Below are 23,638 nucleotides of genomic sequence, written 5' to 3' on the forward strand. Positions count from 1 at the left end.
CCTCCAGTATCTGGTATGGCACAGGGCAGCTGGGAAATGGGCACCTGGGGTTGTACATGGAGGGGCTGGGGGCTGCATGGTGCCAGGGGAGTGAGTGGGGTAAGGGCTGGGCTCCTGAGGACTCTGCTCCCCCACCACCGTAGGTGTGCAGCAACTCCCAGCGCAGGAATGAGGCCTGTGGTGCTGCAGCACCCATGGGGGCTGTCCTGGCTGGAGGTGGGAGTGACCCCGATGTTGGGGTGTCCCAAAGCACATGGTGGTGAGCACTTGTAGACAAGTGCCTGCAGCCACAGGGTCCCACAGCCCCTCCTTGGCATGGAGAGGGCTCCTGGTGCCACAGTGGAGAGGCCCATCCTCATACTCTGCAGTGAAGAAGACCCCGGACCCCCCAGCATCCCTGTGGTGTATGATGCCAAGGGGGGGCCACGGATGCTCACTCAAGGGGTGGAGATAGCAGAGTCCCTCACCCTCCCAACTCCCCTCAGGGGCAGCTGTGGCTGGTTGGCCACAGGGAGCCTGAAGCACTGGCCCCACTGGCTGCCATGCCAGCCCAGGGACTGATGCTGGCCCTGGGGGTGATGCCCATCCTTCCACTGGACCCAGGACATGGCCACAATAGCACCCAGAAGCTTCACATGACCCCCACAGACGCCACGGACACAGGGCTGAGTGTGTCTCTGTTTAATCCCACACCTCGTCCCAGCAAGGTTCCCCACCCCATCCGGCACCTGCCGGCAGCATCCCAGGGGCACAGCGAGTCCTTCCATTCTGGGAGCCATTGGCCCCAACGTCAGAGCAGAACAGTTCATTTCCACAGGCTCAGCCCCGCTACGGCAGCACAACAATCTTCTTCTCCAGCGTCTGTGGGGGGAACAGGACCCTCCTCATGACGGTGTCCAGCTCCTCCAGTGCCAGCTGTGCGTGCAGCACTGTGGTGCCGTCGCGCTCGGCCGTCACCACGTGCTTCAGCAGGCGGTACAGGTCCCGCAGCACGTCCCGCAGCACCTGGATATGGCGGGCATGGAAAGTGTCAGCACCCACTGGTGCCTCGCCCGCTCTCACCCCCTCGGCGTGTCCCAGCAGGCTGCCCCTTCCCCCAGCACTGCTGGTGCCAGGACACTGCGGCACCACCACTGCCGACCACAGCTCTGGGCTCCCGTGACTCAGTTTCCCCACACACCAGCAGCATGTTGTGGTGAACCTCCAGCCCAGAGGCACAGGGGGACGCTGAGATCCCGGCTGAGGGGATTCCCGTGGGGAACCAGCTGTTTCCTCCATGGGAGTTGAGTCCCAACATGCTTGTTACTGGGAACTGGGGAGGGAGGCCACAGTGGAGGAAACACTGGGCATTTCCAAGTCAAATCAGTGATGAATAACTCCCACGGCTCCTGAGAGCTGGCACTACCCACGGCATGACACGGCCCCACAGCACATCCCAGCAGCATAGAGGGATGCCCCCACAAAGTCCCTGCTTTCCCAGGATCTGCTGAGTGAGCCCTTTGGTGGGGGAGGCCAAAGTTGGGGGTCTCAGTCCCTTGAGACTTTCCCTGGAAGTTGCTTGGGAATGAGCCCTGCAGCCCCAGTGGGGCAGGGATGCCCACGAGCCTGTTGAGGGCTGTCCCTGCCATGGGGACAAACGGGGGGTGACCCACCTCAGTGACCTTCTCGCTCAGCCCCCGCAGCAGCAGAACCACCACGTGCACAGCAGCTCTTCGCACCTCGGCCTTGGGGTCCGTCTGGGCTATGGCCGTCACACAGCAGGTCACCTGTGGGGACAGGGGGGCCTCAGCAAGGGCTGTGGGATGTGGGGGATCCCGGCTGAGCAGCTGCTGCCATGCTGGGGACATCCCAAGGATGAGGATGGGACCTCAGTGCCTGGCCTGGTACCCAGCTGGGGGGTCCCGCTTCCTGCGGGGCATGGGCTCCGAGCAGCCCTTCCTCCTGCTGGGGCCAGGCAGCACATGGATGCCTCGTGAAGCCTTATAACAATCTGTATAAAAATCAGGCAGAGCCAAAGGAATCTAATTAAACCCCAGCAGTGACAGCCAGGAGAATTAGCAGAGCTTGCACCCTCCCAAAATAGCAGTTTGTGGCGTGTTGGCATCGCATCAACCACCGGGACCCACTGGTGCCGAATGGCAACCGGGGGAAAAGCCTGAGTGCCAAATCCATGTGGGCTCAAGCTCCAGGAGCACCAGGGGGGCAAAGCTCTGGCTCCAGGGGGCACAGACCCACCAGCTTGAGGGCTGCTGGATTGCCGACAGCTGGGCTCACCCCACCAGGATCACAGAGCCAGTGGCTCCAGGCAGCCATGTCTCTCTCAGAGCCTGCAGCTGGGGCAAGGGATGGCTCAGCCATACTGATAACGATAATTATGATAATTATGATAACGGGAGGGTAACTAAGTGTCATTAAGCAGGAGGTGTCTCTGGCAGGCACCACCTGTGCCCCTAGGTCTCCTCTGGCAGCAGCTGCCATGGGTGGAGCAGACACCTAAAAATCAGGGCTAGAACCTCCTGAGTGTTTGCTTCAGGCCCAATGGCTTTTATACTCCATGGTGTAAGCAATTATCACTCTTATTGCTCATGTTCTTTGTGGAAATGTTCCATTTCCATATGGAAATGTCCCATTTCCATGTCCAAAGCAGCCCAACCACACACTAACGAACCCACTTGTAAACAAGTGATGGCCCCACGCTCCCCAGACAGGGAGCCGGGGAAGGACGGAGCTGGTACCTCCTGGACAATGGATCCCAGCTGAAAGCCAAGGTGCTGGCAGAGCTCGCCCAGGTTGGAGAGGCTGCTGGCCCGCAGTGCTCCGTCAGGGTCCCGGGCACCCCGCAGGAAGGCCCGGATCAGCGGCTCCCGGTGCTGGAACACCATGTCCCCTGCAGGACAGAGCAGAGTGGTGTGTCACCAGCACGGAAAAGCCCACAGCCCCTTCCTGCTGAAGCTTTGGCTCCTTTGGGAGCAGATGGACTGGGCATCCCCCTTGCAGCAGTGCAGAACAGCTGGATGCAGCATCTCGAGTGTGGCTTCTGCCCCTTGGCACATGCCCTATGGGGGCTCTCCAGCGTATCCCAGTTCCTCCATTCAAGGTCTCGCAGACACACCAAGCATGAATCACAAATTCCCACATCTTTCAGACCCAAATCCCCATCCCAATTAGCACAGGGAGGTGCTGTGGACACGTGAGCTGCTAATGAGAGGTCAAGGCCCATGTCCAGCATCCACAAACACCCCGGGAGCGTGGTCATCCCATGGGAGGTGGGCAGCCGTGTGCCCCATGGTGTGGGCACGGCTTCCTGCAGAAAGGAAGCTCCAGCAGGCTAGCTGGCCCATGAGCTCAGTGGTTTTCCAGTTCTCCCAGGCTCTGGAAGCTCCTTGGATCCTGGTGTTGTGCAGCCAATGGAGGCAGTGGGATGGATGCCTTGGGATGCCCTCAGATGCAAGGACAGGAATAGTCCCTGCAGGCAGTGGAGGGTCCCCATCCCACTGCATGTGGGAGCTCAGAGCTGGGGACTGGCACAGAGTGGTGGAGCTTGGGGCAGTGCTGTGATGCCAAGGATGGCCAGGCTTGCTGCAATGCATCCTGCTCTTGACTGCATCCCAGGGATTGGAATTATGGCAGTCTGAGAAGTGCTGGGTGATCTGAGTGGGATGTATTCCCTTGGAAGCCAACAGCAGACCGGCCCTGTACCAGATGGCCACAGAAGGAGCACAGAGCATTTACTTTCCTGCTGCAAAATCCCATTCTGGATGGGAAAAGCTGCTCCAGTGGGATGGCAGGCAGGGATGAGGACAGGGATGGGGTGGGAGAGAAGCAGAGCAAGAGATCTTGGCAGATCAGGACATCTTGAAACTGCACAAAGCAAAGCGATCCTGAAAGTGCCGGATAAATCCTCGCTCTCGGATCCTGAAGCTTTGCAACAGAAACAACTTGGTGCAATTTGTTCTATAAATACGCCGGCGAGCTGGGACGCGCCGGAGCTGCTGCCTGCGGCAGCGGCACCATGGGGAGCAGGGAGAGCACAGGGAAGCTGTGCCACCGTCCCCAGGGCAGCTGCCAGGGGATGTCCAGCCCGGGCCATGGACATTGCCCGGGGTCTTCAGGGACTGAGAGGCTCTGCTGCTGATCACTAGAGCCCCCCAGGAGATAGTGGGATGCCCTTTCCCCATCCCAGTAGGGGGGCTGGACAGTGGCACAGTCTGGCACCAATGGGATGGCACAGCTGGCAAAGCCCAGGGATGCCACCACCATGGCCAGGGGATGTAGCAGAGGTCGCAGGGGAGTCACGGCCCCAGGGCCTGGGGGGTCCAGGCTCTGCAGGAGCAATCCTGAACAAGTACACAGTGCCTGGCTGGTGACCAGGGACCCCCATCTGGCTGTCCCAGCAGCGGGACACCGGCTGCCACCCCCCTGGAGACAGAGAGCTCTGGCTGCAAGCTCCTGCTGGTCTGGCCTCCTCCGGAGTCAGATGAGGCATTTTAGGACGTGTCCCAACAGCAGCTGATGGAAAGGCCTCATGCAGCTTCTACCCCTCAGCCCTGCGTGTCCAGGCGCTTCCCAGCAGCCTCTGAGCCCAGCGCTGCTGGCTGAAGGGACAGTGGGTTGCTGGCAGGATCTGCTGTCCCACTCCTGCCATCAGCAAACCCCAGCCAGCCACTCTTGGGCTTCCAGACCCTTCTCTATTTCCCACAAAAAAAATCCCCCATGGGCTTTCCTCTGGGATTTGGCAAGGCCGAGAGGTGCTGTGGCTGACAGCAGCAGGCACTGCCATGCCCATGGCCATGGACTCACCCAGCGCCCGGGTGACGCGCATCAGCACCTCGCCCAGCTTCATCCTGGTGACAGTGGCCATGGCGTCCTCGGTGCCCTGCACTGGGCATTCATAATGTTCCAGCAGGATGGGCAGGATCTGCTCTGGGTACTCACTGGACAGCAGGGCAACACCTGGGGGGGACAAAAAAGCTGGAAAATCAGTAATTTGGCAGTTGGCAGCAGGTGCCCGCTCGCTGCTGCTGGTTGATGCCCATTGACTTGGTGCGGACTTGGTACACTGGGGGCAGCTGGGCACCACAGGCAATGCTCAGGCACAGGGTCTGGTCACTGCTCCCAGCCACTGGCACATGGTGCCAGTGTGTCCTTGCCCCTGCTGAATTCACCTGGCCCAGACTGGGACCTGAGCCCAAGTGCACCCAATGCCTGCTGCATCTCCCCAGGGATGACAAGGGATGATTAGATCCCGGACACAGGACATAGGCTCGGCAATGCCATGAGGCTGCACCAGTTTCACTGTCCCTGTGGAGATGTGGGCTGGGGGAAGTGCCAGGCAGGGCTCTGGCAGCACTAGGCAACTCTCTGATGGGGAAAGGTGTCTGCTCTCCAGGGAAGGAGCGAGCAGCAGAGGCTGCCCTGGCAGTGCCAAGCACTGAGTCACGGTGAGCCCCAGCTCCCAGCCCTCCAGGAGCTTCACCTCCAGCCCTGTTCCCTGGTTATCGGAGGGCGCCTGGTGTGGGTCACCCTTTGCAAGCCCAGGCACATCCGGCAAGGCAGTAACATCTCCTCTGGCACTGCCTTATCCCAGAATCAGAGTCGTTTGGATTGGAAAAGCCCTCTAAGATCATTAAGTCCAACTGTTCCCCCACACCACCAAGGCCACCAACTAACCCACGTTCCCAAGTGCCACATCCACATGGCTTTTAAATCCTTCCAGAGATGGGGACTCCACCACTGTCCTGGGCAGCCTGTGCCAGGGCCAGACAGCCCTCTCCAAGAAGAAATTTTCCCAATATCCATCCTAAACTTCCCCTGGTGCAACCTGAGGCTGTTTGCTCTCATCCTTCCCTTGTTCCCTGGGAGCAGAGCCTGACCCCCATCTGGCTCCACCCTCCTGTCAGTGAGTTGGAGAGACTGAGAAGGTCCCCCCTGAGCCTCCTTTTCTTCAGGACGAGCCCCCCCAGCTCCCACAGCTGCTCCTGGTGCTCCAGACCCTTCCCCAGATCCATTCCGTTCTCTGGACACATTCAGCCCCTCAATGTCTGTCTTATGATGAGGGGCCCAAAATTAACTGCAGGATTACAGGTGTCGTTCCCAGTACAGCAGGAATACACCACTGGAGTCCAGCTCAGTGACAGCCAGTGGTGCCGCAACACCGGCTCAGCCCCAGCCCTGCCACTGTGATGGGGAGCGAGTGGGGCTGTGGGGACCCAAATGGGACAACCACCAGCCCCACGCTCAGCACAGCTTGCCACAGGTGCTGCTGCCACGGGCCGGGTGAGTCACGGCTGCAAGGAACCGCATCAGTGTTAATCACGGCCGTGCTGCCAAACGCGGCGGCAGCTGCACCGGCGCGTTAATCACCGGGACGGTTACAGCCTTTGTGTTTCAGCCGCTGGGCAAGGACAGACCCGTCTCTCTCAAGACTGTACAGGCAGCGGGAAGCAAAGGATAAACTCCTTTCCCAACTGCTGCCAAAGGTTGCCAACCCAATGGCAGCAGTGCCGGCATTGCTGTGGTTCAAGGGAACGGCACCTACTTCCATGGAACCCGGTGAACTGTGACCAGTCGTGTCAGCTGTCACACAGGACACTCACACCCCCCCGCTGTGGAAGCACCTGCCTGTGGATCCCATGGGCAGCCTGGTGCCACAGGGCTGTGCTGAGGGCACTGGAGCAAGAACCAGCCTGAGGGTTTCCTGGGAAGTGGGAGTGGCCATGGGGATGGACCTGGCAGAGCCCTGAGGGAGCACCAGTGGGTCCCCATGGCCCTGCTCCTCTGCCAACCTCAGCTGAACAGACCACTCAGTGGGTGTCAGACCAAGGTACCAGAGCTGTGCCCACACCGTGCTGGAACTGCAGCCCCAGCTGGAGGCACAGACCTGGCACGGAGACAGTGACCAGCTCCAGAGAGTAAGAATAACTGGGAGACAAAGCCTGGAGCTTCAGGAACTTGACAAAGAGCCCACACATGGCTCCAGGCTCAACCAAACAGCACAGAGCCACTGTCTGGGAGGGCAGGAGACACCAAGCCCTCAGCCCGGCCACAGCTCTGCTGTTCTTCCTTCCCTCTCAGTGCCCCCAGCACAAAACCTTCCCTGACGAAGTACTGGCACTTATCCCAGTGGGCATCACTCACCTTGGATGGCTGAGAGGTAGACAAAGGCGTCCTCGTGCTGCACATTCTCCAGGAACACCTGGAATGAAGGGGAAGTGCCATCAGCAGTGACTTTGGGCTGGGCCGGCAAGGCCAGAGGGCTCCAGTAATCAGGACCATCTCCAGCCCAATGGCATGGTCAGCACAAGCTCTGCACTGCAGCACAGGACAGGGACCACAGCAGGGGACAGGGACCTGGCAAGTGACAGGGACCACGGCAGGAGCCCAGTACCTGTAGCAACTTCTCCTGAAGCCGAAGTGCCTCTGGATCCTGCTGGGTGACCAGGCTGGTGAGGTGGCGCAGGGCAGCAGCGCGGGCAGGGGGCTGAGGGTCGTAGGCTGACACCAGCAGCTCCTGGAGCCCAGCTGGGGCTGGGCTGTTGGCACATACGGCTGGAGTGGGATCAGTGGCACTGGGCTCATGGCCTGTGCTCTGCTCTGTGCTCTTCTCTCCACGAGCCGAGGGGCTGCTGTGTCTGTGCTGCAGCGGGGCCTGGCTGCCCCCTGGGCTGGGGGTTCCACTGGGAATGCCAGCAGGGCTTTGCGCTCCCATCCCAGGCTTCCTACCCAGCACACTGTCAGCAGCAGCACCCACTGTGTCGGGGGCACAGGCCCCGTGGGTGCAGATGGCGATGCGCAGGTCCAAGGCCAACTCCTGGGTGAGGGGCTCGGGGTAGCTGTGGGACAGCTCCTCCAGCAGTGGCACCAGCCGCTTCAGCACGGAGAAGTCGCTGGATTGGAGCTGTGGAGAGAGAAAAGCAGTACTGGCACCACCACAATGAGGATCCATCCACTCCCTGGGATGCTCCAGGCAGGGCAGGAGAGCATGGGGATGATGAGCCCCAGAGTCTGTTTTGTAGCCCTGTGGCCACTCCCATCCCCATCCCTGGCTCTGGGCTTCAGGCACCACAAGCTCCTCTGAACAGCAGTGCCCATGGCCCAGCACCTATCCCATCTCCGGCATCTCCAGCAGGTGCCACGGGAGAAGGTGAGAAGGGCATGAGCCTGGAGGACAGCTGTGTCTGTGCATGGAGGCCAAAACAGGGACATCCCTCCCATCATCTTCCCAGCACCGTGTCAGGCTTGCCATCAGTCCTGCCTGGAAGGACATTCCTGGCACGGCAGCTGCCACCTGTTCTGAGCAGGAGAAGCTCCTGCCCTAACCTGGATGTAACTGCTAAATTCTGGGCTGTGAGGCCTGAAAAGGGTGCTTTAGCTTGAGTGGAGAGTTTGGATGATTGCATAAAAACCCCTTGGCTGCTGAAACCCAAACAGCTCTGCAGCTGCTTCCAGAACCTTTCACATTCCATTTCCCAAGTTACGTCGCTCCCACTAACGCCAGAATGGGAGCAGGCGCTCGCCTGGGAGGGGCCCATTGCAGCCACAAGACTCTGGCTTTAACTTCTCTCCAAGTAAAGTTCTTTTCCCAGTATTAGAAATTTAGCAATAAGACACAATAAATAAATGGAAAAACCATTAACAGCTGGATCTTCCTTTGGGCAAATCCGGGGATGAAGCAACTCCAGCAGCTCAGTGATGGCAGCGCATTAATGGATGGGCCATTGCTCCCATGGCAGCTCTCTCTCTCTATATATATATTGGTATAATGTGGTAATTGAGTGATGTAAATAATAATATAAATATGTAAAAAATGTAAATATAAATACAGAGGACTTTCAACAAGGGTACAGCCCACATGGGATGTTTGTTGCACTCCGCAGCTGGAGCCCGTGGTGTGTAGGGATGCAGAGGAGGCAGTGTTGGTATTTAAAGATGCTGTACATGGCTGCACTGCTCTGTCATTGCCTTCTTGGAAGCAAACTTTGGATTATAAATTAATATATTCATTTATAACATATAAAATTATAGTATATATAATTTATACTATATATTAATACAGTATACATATATAAATAAATGAAATTAATTTCAGGGATGTCCTGCTGGGATTGAACCCTTGGACAGTGCCCCCACACCGCTCCAAGGAAAAGCAATATATATGTTATACATACATACATATATATATACATGTATATATACACACATATACAGGCTGGGACTGAGCAGGGACCCCAACCCAAGGCACTCAGCTCCCCTGGGCTGAGGCTGGCAGGGCCCATACTCCCTGTCCCCAAGCCCCCCAGCTTTGCCCCTCACCTGGACAGCCCCTCCAAGCAGGGCAGCCACGAGCCCCATGGCCATGGCGAGGGTCTGTGCCTCGGCCGCTGCGCCGGGGCCCCGCGCTGGGCTGACACAGGCCCGCTGCAGCACGGCTGCCACGAACTCCTGCACCTGCCAGGGGAACAGCAGTCAGGAGGAGGGATCCCCAGGGTGACCCCACCTCCTGTTTAGCCCTCCTGGTCTCTGCATCCCTTTGAATTTCCCAAGCCTATGCCATTCTCTAACACAAGTCCGTTACAAATTCAAGAAGGGTTTGGCCAATGCTCTCAGGCACATGGTGAGATTGTTGGGGTGTCCTGTGCAGGGCCAGGAGTGGGACTCAATGACCCTTGTGGGTCCCTTCCAACTCAGGATATTCTGTGGTTCTGTGAAACTCTTCCCACTTCGCTGCTGTTGCCACCTCCCTGACCTTCCCTCTCAGATCATCCCAGTTGCCTTCCCACTACTTCCCCTTGCCGTCTCACCTGAGCAGGTGAGGGGACTCAGCAGTGTTGGGAGCCCTGGAGAGCTGGGGGATGGATGGGGATGCACTAGGGATGCAGGAGGGAGTCAGGGCTCTCAAGGTAGCTGTGGGGGTGCTGGAGCCCCTGCACCGCACCCACTCCTCCAGTAGCAGCACAGATGGGCTCCCTGGGATCACAGCCCCCAGCCCCATGCCAGGCTGTGTGAACCTGTGGGTAAGGATTTTGGGAGCATGGATGGAGAGTGGCTGAGCCACACAGCCCAGTCCACCAGTGGCTGCAGCTGCCAGGCTCTGGCGTGGACTTGCCAAAGTCACACCCACAACAACCCCAGGAAAAGGTGATGGTTAAACTGGTAGGGGTTTCTCGGCAGCAGAAGCCCTCATGAGGCTGCAGGAGCAGGAGGAACCCAGCTCCATCTCTGCCTCCTGCCCAGCTCCACTGTGGGATGGGAGCTGGGAAGGCAACTGGGATGGTCTGTGAGGGAGAGTCAGGGTGGTGGCAACAAGGTTCTGTATGGAATTGGGCTAGAGAAAAGCTTGGGAAATTCCAGAGCCCAGGAGCTCCAGTCCCAGCCCCACGGCTCCCCAGTGCCAAGTCCCCTTACTCCCACACAGCTGATATTCCAGCTGGGTTATTTCCCGTGTTCTCTTATTTTTTTATTTTTCCCACAATATTTTTATTCCACAAGCCTATAACGATCCTGCCTGGCTGGCACTGGCCTTCTTGGCACCGACACCTGTGATCCCACGGGCTTTCTGCCTTCCTAACAGACCTTGAAAATTAGGGAGTTGATGTTCTCCGTGCCTTATTTTCTTCACACCATGGCTTGGGACAAGCCTGGGAAAGGGCTGGATCAGGGTCATTCCAACCTAACAGGTGTGTTGCAAAAGAACTACTGTGCTCCTATTCTGGAAAACAAAGTAGGAGGGCAACAAGGTCCTATTGCACCAAATCCTGAACTTCCAGCCCCCAGGACACAGGCACTGGGTGCAGCCATCGTTTCCTCCTCAGTTGCCAGCTTCCTTGAGCACATCCCTTAAGGAGGGAAGCTGTGGGAAAAGGCTTTGGAAAAGGCTGAAAAAAAGGCTCAGGTACCTGCTGGAATAATTATGTCAGAGCAGAAATTTCAGCGAACAGCAAGAAAGTAAAAAAAGTTGGAATATCTGCTCTCACAACACATTAAATTACATTTAATGTAAAGAAAAGGAACATTGTGAATAAACAATCAGTAGATGGCTGCTGAGAAAAAAAAGTAAAAAAGAACTACTCTAGAAAGAAAAAAAAACCATTTTAATGTGGGAGAGGAAAAAACCTTGAAAAATAAACCCCTGGGGCACGGTTGTTTCTCAGGCAGGAGGAAAGAATCCTTGGTGCAGAAAGGAAATCATGTTGCCCTTGGTTATGTGGCTAAATATGTAAATAAATGTGCAGCTGAGGGGGGCCACAGCGGCCACTGTTCCTGGGCTCCAGCCTTGGAAAGATGGATCCCACTTGTTCCCATCCCATTAGGGCCCCCTGAACACCCCACTGAACCTGCTCAAAGGTTGCACTGCCACTGCCTGTCCCAGCCCAGGGGCCTCCCTGAAACACAACTCCGGGCAGGAGGATAATGGATTTTTTGTCTGAATTTCCTTGGTGGTTTTTATACCAGACTCAGGCTGGACCCTGAAACCTGGCAAAACCCTTCCCTGTTTCCCACCCTGACTCTTCAGCCCTGCAGGTGGGTGTGATGGGGAGGCAGGTGGGGACAAAGTAGTGCTGGCTGTGTCCCCCCCACTGCTGCAGAGCACACAAAGGATCCATTGTCCCAGAGGGAAACGTGAGGAAACCTGCCTCAGCAGTGACCGCCTCTGCCCACGGCAGGCACAGAGAGCTGGCACAGCCAGGGCGCTGGGGTAAAAAACAGCAATAAAGAACAGGATGTGGAAGTTTAAAGACTGCAGGGGAATACCATGCTGCCCTTGGTGTCCACCTGCATTCCTGACTGGAACAGTGTGGGACAGCCAACCCCACCCAGCGTGTGCTCAGGGGCAGATGTGCCATGTTTTAACAATCTTTTTTGGGACCATGGTCAAGGAGCCCCAGTGGCTTTTGAAATTACATTTAATAAATTTTGCACTACCCATTCACTGACATAGGAGCACAGTTAGACCAACCAAGTTGCTCCAAGCCCTGACCAACCTGGCGTGGAACACTTCCACAGATGAGGCATAGCTCTTCTGGGCAACCTGTGCCAGGGCCTCACCATCCCCACAGCCAAGAATGCCTTCCCAATATCCCATCTAACCCTGCCCTCTGGCAGTGGGAAGCCATTCCCTCTTGTTCTGTCACTCCAGGCCCTTGTCCAAAGTCTCTCTCCAGCTCTCTTGGAACTCCTTTAGGCACTGGAAATGGCTCCAAGGTCACCCCAGACCTTTCTCTTCCCCACGTTGAACAATCCCAACTCTCTCAGTCTTTCCTCCTGGAAGTGTTCAGCCAATCCCCCTGGGCTTTGCCATGACCAACCTGCACAATGTCAGTGAACACGGTGTCCGAGACGCTCTCGCACAGCGCAGCCACAAGCTGCAGGACCAGCAGCTTCCTCTCCTGCCTGGCCTGATCCTGCTCCAGCTCCAGCAAACTCCCTCCAGGCTCCACAGTCGGGTTTGGAGCCACCTCGTCCTCTGCAGCCACCTGAGTCAGCTCCTGCCGGGAAGGAAGCACAGGGCACGGAGACGCAGTGGTTAAACACTGGTAACCAGTGCCAGGAATGCCAGTTGACTCCTCACACACCAGGACCTTCCAGCTGAAGGTCTCTGAGAGCTGCCACAGCTGGGAGTCCCATCACTATCTCCTCGTGTGACTATGCACTGGAGGGGGGACACGAAAAGCCCAGCCCAGCCCAGGCCAGGAGGGAACCGCAGGGGCTCCAAGCAGGATGAAAGGAAGCAGGTGTTGGGGCCCCTCCATAAAAGCCAGGGAAGCAACAGGGATTATTCTCAGCTTCCAACACACCATTAAACTTCAAACATGCTCATGTTGTTAAAAAAGCCCAGAGGGGATAAGGGTTAACCCCTTCAGGGACAGGGCTGCTCCCTCTCCTCGGCTCTCCCACCCAGCACACAGGGCTGCTCCAGCATGTGCCATATCCCGGGACACGCAGGGGGATGATTCCCTTCTTTTGCCTTCTGCTTGAGCAAGGGTGTGCCCCAACCATGGACAGGCCTGCCCTCACCTTCAGGCAGTGGATGAAGAAGTCTCCGGTCAGCCCACTCTTCTGGCAGTGGGACAGAAGCTCCACCAAGCTCTGCACATGGCACTGCTCTGAGGAGATCTTCTGGTACAGGGCCTCATCTTCATCACTGGAACAGGTCACTGGATCACTTACACAAACAAATCCAGACCCCCTTGACTCCCCAGCTCCAGGGCAAGGTGAAGTCCCAGCCTGCCTTTTCCTGGAAGCCTTCCTTCCCAGTGTTTTCCAGCAGAGCCTGGAGGCAGCTGAGCCAAACACTGCCCAGGTCATTTGTGATCATTTGCTCCTTTTATTATCAAAACTACACTACTGACAGAAACCATAAGCCCAAACCCAGCCATCTCATAAATAACAGGATTAGTTCTGGCTAAGTCATGTAATGGTCAGAGCCATGGAAGCAGGGACATGAACATGGGCAGAGCCAGAGCTATTACGGAGTAACTTTGAAGTATTCCCAGTTTAACCAGGGCAGAGCTGCTTCTAATTGTGGCCTTCCAGTACCTAAAGAGTTTATAAAAAAGCAGGAGAGGGACTTTGGACAAGGGCCTGGAGTGGCAGGACAAGGAGGAATGGCTTCCCACTGCCAGAGGGCAGGGTTACATGGCATATTGGGAAGAAATTCTTCCCTGCGAGGGTGGTGAGGCCCTGGCACAGGTTGTCCAGAGAAGCTGTGGCTGCCCCATCCCTGGAATTGTCCAAGGCCAGGCTGAACAGGGCTTGGGAGCGACCTGGTCTAATGGAATGTGTCCCTGCCCATGGCAGGGGGTGGAATGATTCTTTCACACCCAAACAAGTCTGTGATTCTAACTCAGGTCAGGAATAGATTGAAACAAAAGTCAAGCCAAGCATATTTGTGGGGATTTTACTGTAGGTGCTCCCAGCTCCTGGGACACCCACCCCATGGACACCCCTGGACACAGTCATGTCTCTGCCTATCCCACAGCACTGCCCTGGGCCCTCCCTGCCAGCTCACAGCCCTCGCTTTAAACCCAATCTCCGGCTGCCGGATATCCCGCTCTGCGTGGCTGGAGACTAATGGCTGCAGTTTATTCCCAGCATGGCCATGCTCTGCCTCTACTTAGAGACCATCTGCACACACCAGAGGAGCTCAGTCACTGCTCCGCCACGCTGGCATCGCCAGAGTCCTTGCTGTGACAGTACCACCTGTGCCCGAGGGACTCCACTCACTGTGCCACGAGACAGGTTCAGGCTGGACAGTGGAAGCTGAATTTGCAGGGTGTTGGGGCTGAAAAAGCACATCCCATTCCCAGACAGTCCTCAGGCAGGGCTTGGAGTTAGGAAAAGCAGGCAGGGAGTGCACACCAACACTCAAGTGGAGCATGATGCTTTTTGGGGCTGGAAGTCAGAGCTCTGTGTGGCATGCAGAAAACCTGGAGGTTGCATGGGCTGTGAGGAAGCATCACCTGCTTGAGCTTAAGGGGATGAGACCATGGTGGGATGGTCCTGGCAGACCCCCACTCACCCAGGCTCTCTGACAGGCTTCCCTGGACAGTCCTGGGTGCTGACTGACCCTGGGGACTGTGCCCACAGCACTCACCTGATGGTGTCCTCCACTGTGATGGCGGCACCGCCCTCGCTGCCTGCATAGACCCGGCACCGTGGGTGGAGGGTGGGCACGGTGCTGCCCAGCCCGGCCAGGCCTTCCAGCACAGCCAGCGACTGCTCCCGCTCCGCCTTGTCCAGGAACCACAGCAGGATCTCTTGGCATAGGGAGCTGGCAAGGAGAGAGGAAGCAGTGGTGACATTGTTCTACCCACTGCTCCCCTCCCTGTGTCACATGTTTTGGGATGACGGATATGACTGGAGCACTCTGAAGAGGCCATGGGCTCTCCTTGGAATGCTCTGGCTCCGGCAGCTGAAGGCATTTGTGACAGTTTCTAAGGGGACCAGAAGCACATCCTGCCCTCTGGCATTCCCAGACGGAAGGATTTGTGTCCCTCCAGACTTGAGCCCGGTGAGGAAGGGAGCGTTGTGAACATCTCTGGCACACCGTGCCTGTGCCTCATGGCTAGGTGACAACGGCTGGTGGCAGTGCCAAGGGAGAGCAGGAAGGAGACAGGAGCACTGTGAGGTTGTGTGGGAGCACTGCCAAGGAAAGATGCAGGTTAATGAGGTGGAGCGGCTGAGCCGTGCTGTGCCAGGGGTCTGGAAAGCCGAACACCTCCAGGCAGTTGTGGGTGTAGTCATCCCTGCCAAATTCCTTAGCAAAGGGAGCAGCGACTGCTGGCCCAGCAGCGTGAGCTTGGCGTGTTCCACCAACTTGCCACGGCACTTGCTGCTCTTTGAAGTGATTAACGATGTCTTCAATAGCAGCAGAGGCCGTGTCTACACACACCTTTTAGGGAAAGCCTGCACATGCCAGGATCACCAGAGAACAGCGTAACCCCACCAGGAATGCTTTCATCAGGCTGGTCCAAACTCCTGATAGCCCAGGAAAAGCCTGGGGGGAGCAAGGAAAGAGGACAGCCAGTGCCTGGTCACTGCTGTCCCTGTCACCATGACTAGCACACATGATGCTTTCCACTGAGCATTCTGGGGAACTGGGCATGGCATGAGGGACAGCTGCCAGGAGGCAGGTCCTGCTTGGATCGCAGGAGAGTGATGCCAGACATGAGGAGAATGATCCTGTATTTCCAAGAGCCAGCTCCTGAACTGTTTTATCCAGTTTTTATCCTGCTTGTAGATCACTCTGACACCCAGCCAGGTCCCAGTATCACCACCTCCATCCATGGCCAACCACAATCCCTGCTCCAGGCAGAGTCAACCTGTGCTCCCAAGGGCACGTTTGTCTCTATGTGGAACATTCTGGCTTCAGGGAAGACAAAAACTGAAGTGAGAACTGCTTCCTTGGACACAGGGCTGCCAGTAAGGTCATGTACCCTGCTGTAGTTCCTGTTCTATTGGAATGAGAGCTCCTTGGGATGAGAAAATGGATCTCTGCTCCTGTCTGTGCCCACAGAGTGCCTGTTGGAAGTGGGCAGAGCCCAGAAGAGCCAAGCAGAGCTGAGCACGATCCTTCCTTACCGTAAGTATGACACATTCTGCTTGGCGAAGGAATAGAGGGAAAAAACCACTCCCAGGACTGACTGTAAGGATCCCAGGAGCAGGCTCGAGCTGTCATTCCCAACCACATACACCTACAGAGAGAAGGTCACAGAAAGGGGAGTCAAACACCTGCGTGGGACAGAGGGGACGACAGGAACACGTCTGTGCGCAGAGCGGCTGCTGGGGAGGATGCTGGAGGGTTCTCAGCCTCTTTCTTCAGTCTGGAGCCTGTTTCCCCTGATTATGCCATATTCCTTATCAAAACCTAGCTTCAGCACCATTTTTCTCCAAGTATTTCCTTAACCATAGCAGGCTCCAAGCTACAGGAAGGCTGCAGCCAGATATTTGGGATGTCTACTGCTTAGAGGTAAGATCCTGCCTTCCCCAGAAGATGCAATAGGCACCTTGGAATGAGCAAATCTTTATGGAATTATGGTAAATCTCAAACACAGAGATCAGTCCCTAGCAGGGCAGCTAGGCTGATGGGTGCTGAGCTGAGACTCTGAGCTGCTGGGCTCTGGGGGGGTTGCAGGGGCTCTGAGGATGCTGTAGGGGCTCTTGAGGGGGCTGAAAGGGCTCTGGGGGAGCTGCAGGGCCCTGCCCCTCTCCTCCACCTCAACCAGCAGCCTCCCAGATCACTGTCAATGCCCTCTATGAACCAAGCACACCCTTCTCAGGCTCACTGCATACAAGTCCCACCTTGCTGCCCATAGAGCACAGGAAAAACACTTACAGAAGCCTCATGGCATTCACAGAAGCCTCATGTAATTGTGTTTCCTTTTGTATCCTTTTAAAGGAATTATCCAAAACTAAAAGCCAGGTATGATGCCTTTAGTCAGAGCCATAAGCTGGGAAAATTTGGTCTAGAAAGTGGTTAAATACCAAACCCTGCCAGCTAGACTCAGGATTTACTCAGTGTTTGCTACTCAGGTCCTTGTTTTGGCAGGCTCTATTTCCCTCCACAGTTTTTAGCTTAAAAAAAAAGGGGAGGGCAGGGTAATAAAGTCTTTTCCCAAGTTTTCCAAGGGACTTCCAGCTGTCTCATGTGGTCAATGACCTGTTCAGAAAGTGCTGTCCCTCTACAGCAGAGTGAATCCCCACTCCCCACACCTCTGATCTCCTGTTCCCCACACTTCCAACCTCTCACTCCCCACACCTCCGACCTTCTGCTTCGCACACCTCTGACCTGCTCCCCACACCTCTAACCTCCTCTCAACACCCTTGACCTCCTGTTCCCCACACCTCTGACCTCCCACAACCCACACCTGGACCTTTGACCTTCCTTCACAATCCCCATTCCAGGGTTGGAAATGCCCTGGGGACAGACCTGCCTGAGGCAGTGTGACAGCCCAGGTAGGAGGGAGATGGCCCTGATAACACCCTGTCCTGCTCCATTGATGCAAACAGACCTGTTTCCCTGTGCTAATCCCCACGGAGCCATTCCTCCTCCCCAGACCCTTGTGTACACAAAGCCTCCCTGATGAAGCCCCAAGGATGGTTTCTCACTCAGCATCAAATGACACTTGTTAGACAAGAAACCTCCCCAAATCCAGGGTCCCCTCACTAATCTGGCTGTTGTCAGGCCTCCAGCACTCTGCCATTAAGGAGGGACCCACCCCAACCCCCCCAGCACGGCACTGGGAGGGAGCAGCCCTCCAGACCAGTCTCTGCCTGCCAGCCAGTTACAACAGATCATTACTGGGAAAACAGACAACAATTCCAGCATTTAAGAGCTTAGCCTGCCTCAGGGCATGCCAGGAACCAAGTCACCAGCTTCTGAAATTTGAATTCCAGGGTTGGAGATGTCCTTCTGGGTTGGAACATGCAGCAGGAAGCTGCTGTCAGGGCAGGCAGGGGAGCCTGCAGTGTGGCAGTGGGGATACTGGCAGGAATGGTAGGAAATGGCTCTATGAAGGAAGGTGTCAGAGGAGAAGCCTCCACAAAAAACCCTGATCCTTCATAGGGAACACAAGAATGTTCTCTCCCCCAAACATGAAAGCCAGGATCTGTGCTCCAGTGAGAACTTAAAGACCCTTCCAGTGCCTAAAGGGGCTCCAGACAGCTGGAGTAGGAATTTAGACAAGGGCCTGGAGCGAGAGGACAAGGGTGAATGGCTTCTCCCTGCCACAAGGCAGGGTTAGATGGGATATTGGGAAGGAATTCTTCCCTGTGATGGTGATGAGGCCCTGGCACAGCCCACATGGAGGCCAGGGTACTCCTGAAGATGAGGATGAGGTGAGTCTGGCATGATTGCAGGAGATGCCGGGTCTGTCTGATCCAACACACACTGAACTGCTCACAAAATCTCAAACCAGCTCTTTCTCAGAGTTTTCTCCCCCAGATCAGACATGGTACCTTGAGCACATCTTCCACGCAGCTACCCAGCTCTGCCTCTGGCACCAGCATGGTCCCTGCTGCCAAATCCTCCACTGCCAGCTCTGGAAGCAAAGGGCAGAGACATCAGCACCCTAAAGCACCCCAGAGCGCCCAGCAGCAGAGCAGCCCTGCCATACCCTGCACCCAAAAACACTTCCATGGCTCCCTTCCCTTCTCTCCCCTCCCCATGGGAACAGAGGAGCCCTCGTTAGCTGTCCTAATTGTGCTGCAAACCCCTAAGGACACATGGAAATCAAGGCAGACCACAATTCACAATGATGAATGATTCCCTGGAGAGCTGCTGGTTGGGTGGGGAACCTATGGCTTCCGTCTGGAAGCCCAAACCAAGGGTGTCAGACTGGGAGAGCTTCCCAAGGAGCCCATGGTAGGAGCCACAGCACTCGGCTCCCACGCTGGAGTAACTTGGCTCAACTGGCAGTAAATATGATGTAACCACACAGACAGATGTGGCCAGCACGGACAGCTGAGCTCACGTGGTCTGTAGCCCAAAGAATTCCGATGGAATGACAAAAATCAGTGAGGAAAGAAACCAGACCGTTCCCAGATGTGGTACCTGCTGCCTCAGAGCATCGCAGGAGGGGGGACAGCAGTGGCTGGAGCAGGTGCCTCTCCGCCAGCTGTGGGTGCTCCCTGGCCATGGTGAGCACCGTGGTGGTGGCTACACGCTGGAACTGCCATGCTGCCACTCTGTCCTGGATGTGCAGCAAGTCCAGAATCTGCAAGGAAAGTCCATGACAAAGGAACAAGGATCAGCACGCCCTCAGAGGGGGCAGCCTGGCTCCTGGCAGCAAACAAGGACCTGTCCATGTGCTCCTTTGCTGGTCATCTGGCATGACATTCCAAGTATGGAAGAGCCAGTGTCCTTTCCACACACACAGAATGCTTTTCTGGGCTCAAACCAAGAGCCTGCATCACTTCCAGAGCCAAAGGTTGGAAACAAGAGCTCCACACAGAGCTCTGTGTAGTACAGTGTCAAGCGGCTCGTAAAATCAACATCATCCAGCATTTCAATAAAACATGGAAAATTCAAGAGTGGAAACATGTCCCATTGCCAGAAAAACATCTCCACGTAATGCTGGCTCAAACCAGGCCACGCTCGAGCAGAAAGGGCAGTCCCAACACCCTCCAAGCTGGAGTTGGCTCTGCATTCCCAGGCGGAAGGGACGAGGGACTTACCTGGGGGCACACCTGTCTGTAGTAGTCCTCAAGGGAGAGGCACTGCTGTGGGCAGGAAGCCAGGATCTTTGCAACTGCATCACATTTCCTCCAGTCTAGAGCTGCTGCTTCAGCGCCAGCACCACCTGCAGCAGCAGAAACCCAGGATCAGCTCTGACCGGTGGCCAGCTCTGGCTGAAGCCAGGTGTTCCTGGCCAAAAATTGGATTTTGAGCTTTTATTGCTGTCATTAAACCAACCATCTTTCAGGAGACACCTGAACTTAAAGACAGAAGGGGGAAAATTGCTGTGCAAGAGCTTTGATAATGGAAAACAACTCCTACGGACAGGTGGACAAAAGGTGGAGGGAGGTCATGCTTGGAAGTGCCATCAGGTTGGTGTTGGCTAGAGGAGGCTTTGGCACTAATATCTGTGGGATTCAGTTTTTGGATAGCAACAGTTTCCCTCCCTGCCAGGACACGGAAAGCAGGGGATGGGTCTCATTGTCCCTGCAGCTCTCACAGCCCAGAGTCCAGCATGGCTCCCACTGCACTGGCACTGGGACAGGGCACTCCTTGGGGCAGACCACACTCTGGACACACATGAGGCGTGACCCCACGGAGGCATAAACAGCTAAATGGTGTTGGAGGTTTTCAGTGCAGGCCTCAAAAATGACAGTGTACCCTAAATTAGGGCAGTCTGGGAGTTCACCACAGTCAGAGGCAAAATCTGTGTGTCACCGAGTCATCTTGGCCTGGCAAAAGCTGATTGCCATGTCTGTACTCTGGTGGCTCTGCCCTGCTGGGCCTCTTGTGGGATGAACCATTCCAGACACCTCTGAATCAGTGATCCTGGAGGCCCAGAGCCCTCACTCACCTCCTGTGCCCTCCAAGACACCCCGAACGACGGCCTGCACCCCGTTGGGCCTGAGCAGCCTCTCAGAGAGCAGGCGCCCACAGAGCCGCCGCAGCCAGGCTGGAGCTGGCCCCAGGCCTGCCCGGGGACATGGAGCACTCTGGAAAGGAACACAGGAGCAGGGTAAGGACTATATTTGCACACTCTTGTGCAAATCCCATGGATGAGCAAACAGCCTGTGTCCTGCCAGAGAGCACAGGACATGGACTGGCTTTGAACTGTTGCTTCAGCCAGTAGCACAAAGCAAATCAGGAATTAATGACAGGCCAGCTGGAAGGGACCTACAAGTACCATCAAACCAACATGCCTTAACTTTTGGTCAGTCCTCAAGTGCTCAGCATGTTATTCCATCCCTGCCAGTGTTCAAGGCCAGGTGGGATGGGGCTTGGAGCAACCTGGTCTAGGGGAAGGTGTCTAGTTGGAATGGGATAAGCTTTAAGGTCCCTTCCAACCCAAACCATTCCAGGATTCTATTATTATCCCTTAGAGACTTTCCAAAAACAACTCTCAGGAGATTTCCCATCTCGTCCTCCCCACAAGGCTTTGGAATGGCCCCAAACAGCAGCAACTGCCCTGTGGCACCCCATGAGTGGGAAGGGGCAGGTTCTGGAGGAGCAGGAGCTCCACTTGGCCGGGTACGGTGGATATGGGTGCAAAGCCAAGGTGGCACGCGCTGTGATGACAGTCCCTGGGTTCACACCCATCTACGCACCCCTGCATGGCAGGGCTGGAACGACACACCTGGCAGCTTCATCAGTGCTCCAGGACTGGTTTCTAAAGTGTAAGAACATTTCCAGGAGAGCAGCACCCTCGGACTGTGGGAACACAGGTACTACACACCCTGATGGCCCTCAACCGCTGGGTACCTGCTTGGGCAGACCTTGCAGGACGAGCAGCTCCTGCACTGCCAGCGGCTGGTAAACACGGTCCAGGATGTCCTGCAGGGCTTCCCGGCACCGCGCCCGCTCCGCTTCCGAAACACCCTGCAACAAAACACTCCGGAGTGGTGAGGGCAGCCTGGCTGGGCAGTAAACCCACCGTTTGATCTGGTGCCCTCTAGCCCCTTCTGGGGCTCCATAGCCCCTGTAGCTTCTTTCACATGGGGAATTACGGGCAAGACATGGGAGGGAGCGCTGGGCAACCAGCCCGGGGCTCGGCTGGGCACCCACGCCAGCCCCGGGAGAGCGGGGACACGGGGGGCGAGTGTCGCACGGACCTGGCAGAGGGCGGCGGGGCCGTGTCCCAGCACGCAGAGCCCAGCGAGCAGCAGGCGGAGGTGGCGGGCGAGCAGCGGGGCGCCCAGCGCGGGCAGCCGGGCCAGCTCGACCAGGGCGGCGGCGGCAGCGAGCAGGCGGGCCCCGCGGGGGCCGGGCGGCGGCGAGGGTGGCCCGGGACACGGCCCGAGCCCTGGCGGCAAGTGCGGCAGCAGCCCCAGCCCCACGGAGGCCCGCAGCGCCCGCTGTACCGCCCGCGTCTGCCCCGCGCTCAGCGTGTCGGCGGCGGGCGGAGGCGGCGCGCCAGGGGCTGCGGAGGCGGCAGGGGCGGCGGCGAGCACGGCCAGGCGCTCCTTGAGGCACAGCAGCAGTACCAGCAGTCCGCAGGCCGCCGCCCAGCCCGGCTCCGCGCCCGCCGCCCCAGCCGCCAGCGCGGGGTTGCGGGACAGCACGGCCGCCCGTAGGGAACTCAGCGAGGCCCAGCCCGCTGCCCGCGACAGCCGCTCCTCCAGCGCCGCCGCGTTCTTGCGCAGCGTCTCCGGGCACAGGGTGGGCTCCTGGGCAGCCTCGGCAGCGCTGTCCCGGTCACCGGGCGGCCGCAGCAGCAACTCCAGCGCCTCCACTACACGCCCTGGCTCCGGCTCCGGGTCTGCGCCGCCCGCCATGTTGGGGTCGCTGTCAGCGGGAGACGCCATCTTGGGGGTGAAGGGAAGGGGCGGGGCCAGGCTCGGCGCCATATTGGGAAGGTCGAGCGAGGGGCGGGGCCGCCCCGCCCGACGCCATCTTGGGGAGGTCGGGGAAAAGGTGGGGCCCATCCCAGTGCCTAAAGGGGCTCCAGGAGAGCTGGAGGGGGATTTTGGACAAGGGGGGGAGTGACAGAACAATGGGAATTCCTTCCTACTGACAGAGGGCAGGGTTGGATGGGATACTGAGAAGGAATTCTTGACTGTGAGGATGGTGAGGCCCTGGCACAGATTGCTCAGAGAAGCTGTGGTTGCCCCATCCGTGGCCATCACAGCCAGGTTGGACGGGGCTTGGAGCAACCTGATCTAGTGGAAGGTGTCCCTGCCCCTGGCAGGGGATTTGGAATATGATCTTTAAGGTCCCTCACAGCCTAAACTGTTTCATGACTAATTTCCCACCTGCCTTTTGGAGGGGGCCATGGCTACAACTGTGGGGGAGGTAAAGCCTTTTAGCACCAACAGTCTCACGCAGAGAGGTTTTCCTAAAAGAATTTATTATTTCAATTTTATATAAAAACAATACAATCAACACATTGCCAAGGCTGGTTTCCCAGCTCACATCAGACCCTTTTTTCATGATAAAAAATACAAACAACAGCTAAACACAAGGGTCAGGATTTCGGGAAAGCCCTTTGATTTCCGAAAGCACCTTTCATTGACTGCACACTAATTACACCTGGCATGATACAGGAGGAAATCAAGCCATAATCTGGGATACGGAAAAATAGAAATCTGCCTGTACATACTCCAGCAAATACAATTCCTTGCGAGGGCATATCTTTGGTCTGTGTCGATTGAGCACCTCACCCCACTGCTCCAGCGCTGGGTTCATGATTGGAGCACGGTGGGAGAGCGGCTGTGCGGGGCTGGGAGCACGAGGTATTTTGAAGGCTGCCAGAGAAACCCTTTTTGTCCACAGAAAAGTGAGGGAGGAGCTGATCCTGGCCTCCTCAGCTGGGAGCACCTCAGCTCCAGGGTGGGAAATGGCCCAAATTGAGCCAAGGGGGCCAGGAAACACACAGACTCCCCAAAAACCCCGCCATCCTTGATGACACCGATCCTCCCTCAGCGAGGGGGACGCAGGTACTGGGTTGAGTGGGTGTTGGAGGGGGGT

At 56.8% G+C, this 23,638-nt stretch overlaps 1 protein-coding gene across 1 annotated transcript; it reads right to left on the reverse strand.

The window, feature by feature from the left end:
• Positions 1-666: 666 nt before the first annotated feature.
• On the reverse strand, positions 667-22,776 carry TANGO6 (transport and golgi organization 6 homolog). The gene is made up of 17 exons (XM_027646482.1): positions 21,784-22,776; positions 21,434-21,550; positions 20,529-20,667; positions 19,675-19,799; positions 19,052-19,214; positions 18,457-18,539; positions 16,081-16,193; positions 14,594-14,770; positions 13,015-13,141; positions 12,306-12,485; positions 9,313-9,447; positions 7,388-7,897; positions 7,138-7,195; positions 4,801-4,953; positions 2,736-2,887; positions 1,653-1,766; positions 667-1,005 (listed from the first exon to the last, which is right to left on the reverse strand). Exons 1-17 carry the CDS (start codon positions 22,594-22,596, stop codon positions 829-831), a joined length of 3,336 nt encoding a protein of 1,111 aa, XP_027502283.1. The 5' UTR covers positions 22,597-22,776; the 3' UTR covers positions 667-828.
• Between the last annotated feature and the right edge of the window lie 862 nt (positions 22,777-23,638).

The sequence above is a fragment of the Corapipo altera genome, unplaced genomic scaffold (assembly GCF_003945725.1).
Source record: "Corapipo altera isolate COAL_440 unplaced genomic scaffold, ASM394572v1 62, whole genome shotgun sequence".
NCBI lineage: Eukaryota > Metazoa > Chordata > Aves > Passeriformes > Pipridae > Corapipo > Corapipo altera.

Coding starts and splice junctions, on each gene's coding strand:
- TANGO6 (XM_027646482.1), bottom strand. CDS start 22,596: ATGGGCCCCACCTTTTCCCCGACCTCCCCAAGATGGCGTCGGGCGGGG. Junction 18,540..19,051: donor GCGATGCTCTGAGGCAGCAG/GTACCACATCTG, acceptor CTTTGCTTCCAG/AGCTGGCAGTGGAGGATTTG. Junction 9,448..12,305: donor TGTTCACTGACATTGTGCAG/GTTGGTCATGGC, acceptor TTCCCCTGGCAG/GTGCAGGAGTTCGTGGCAGC.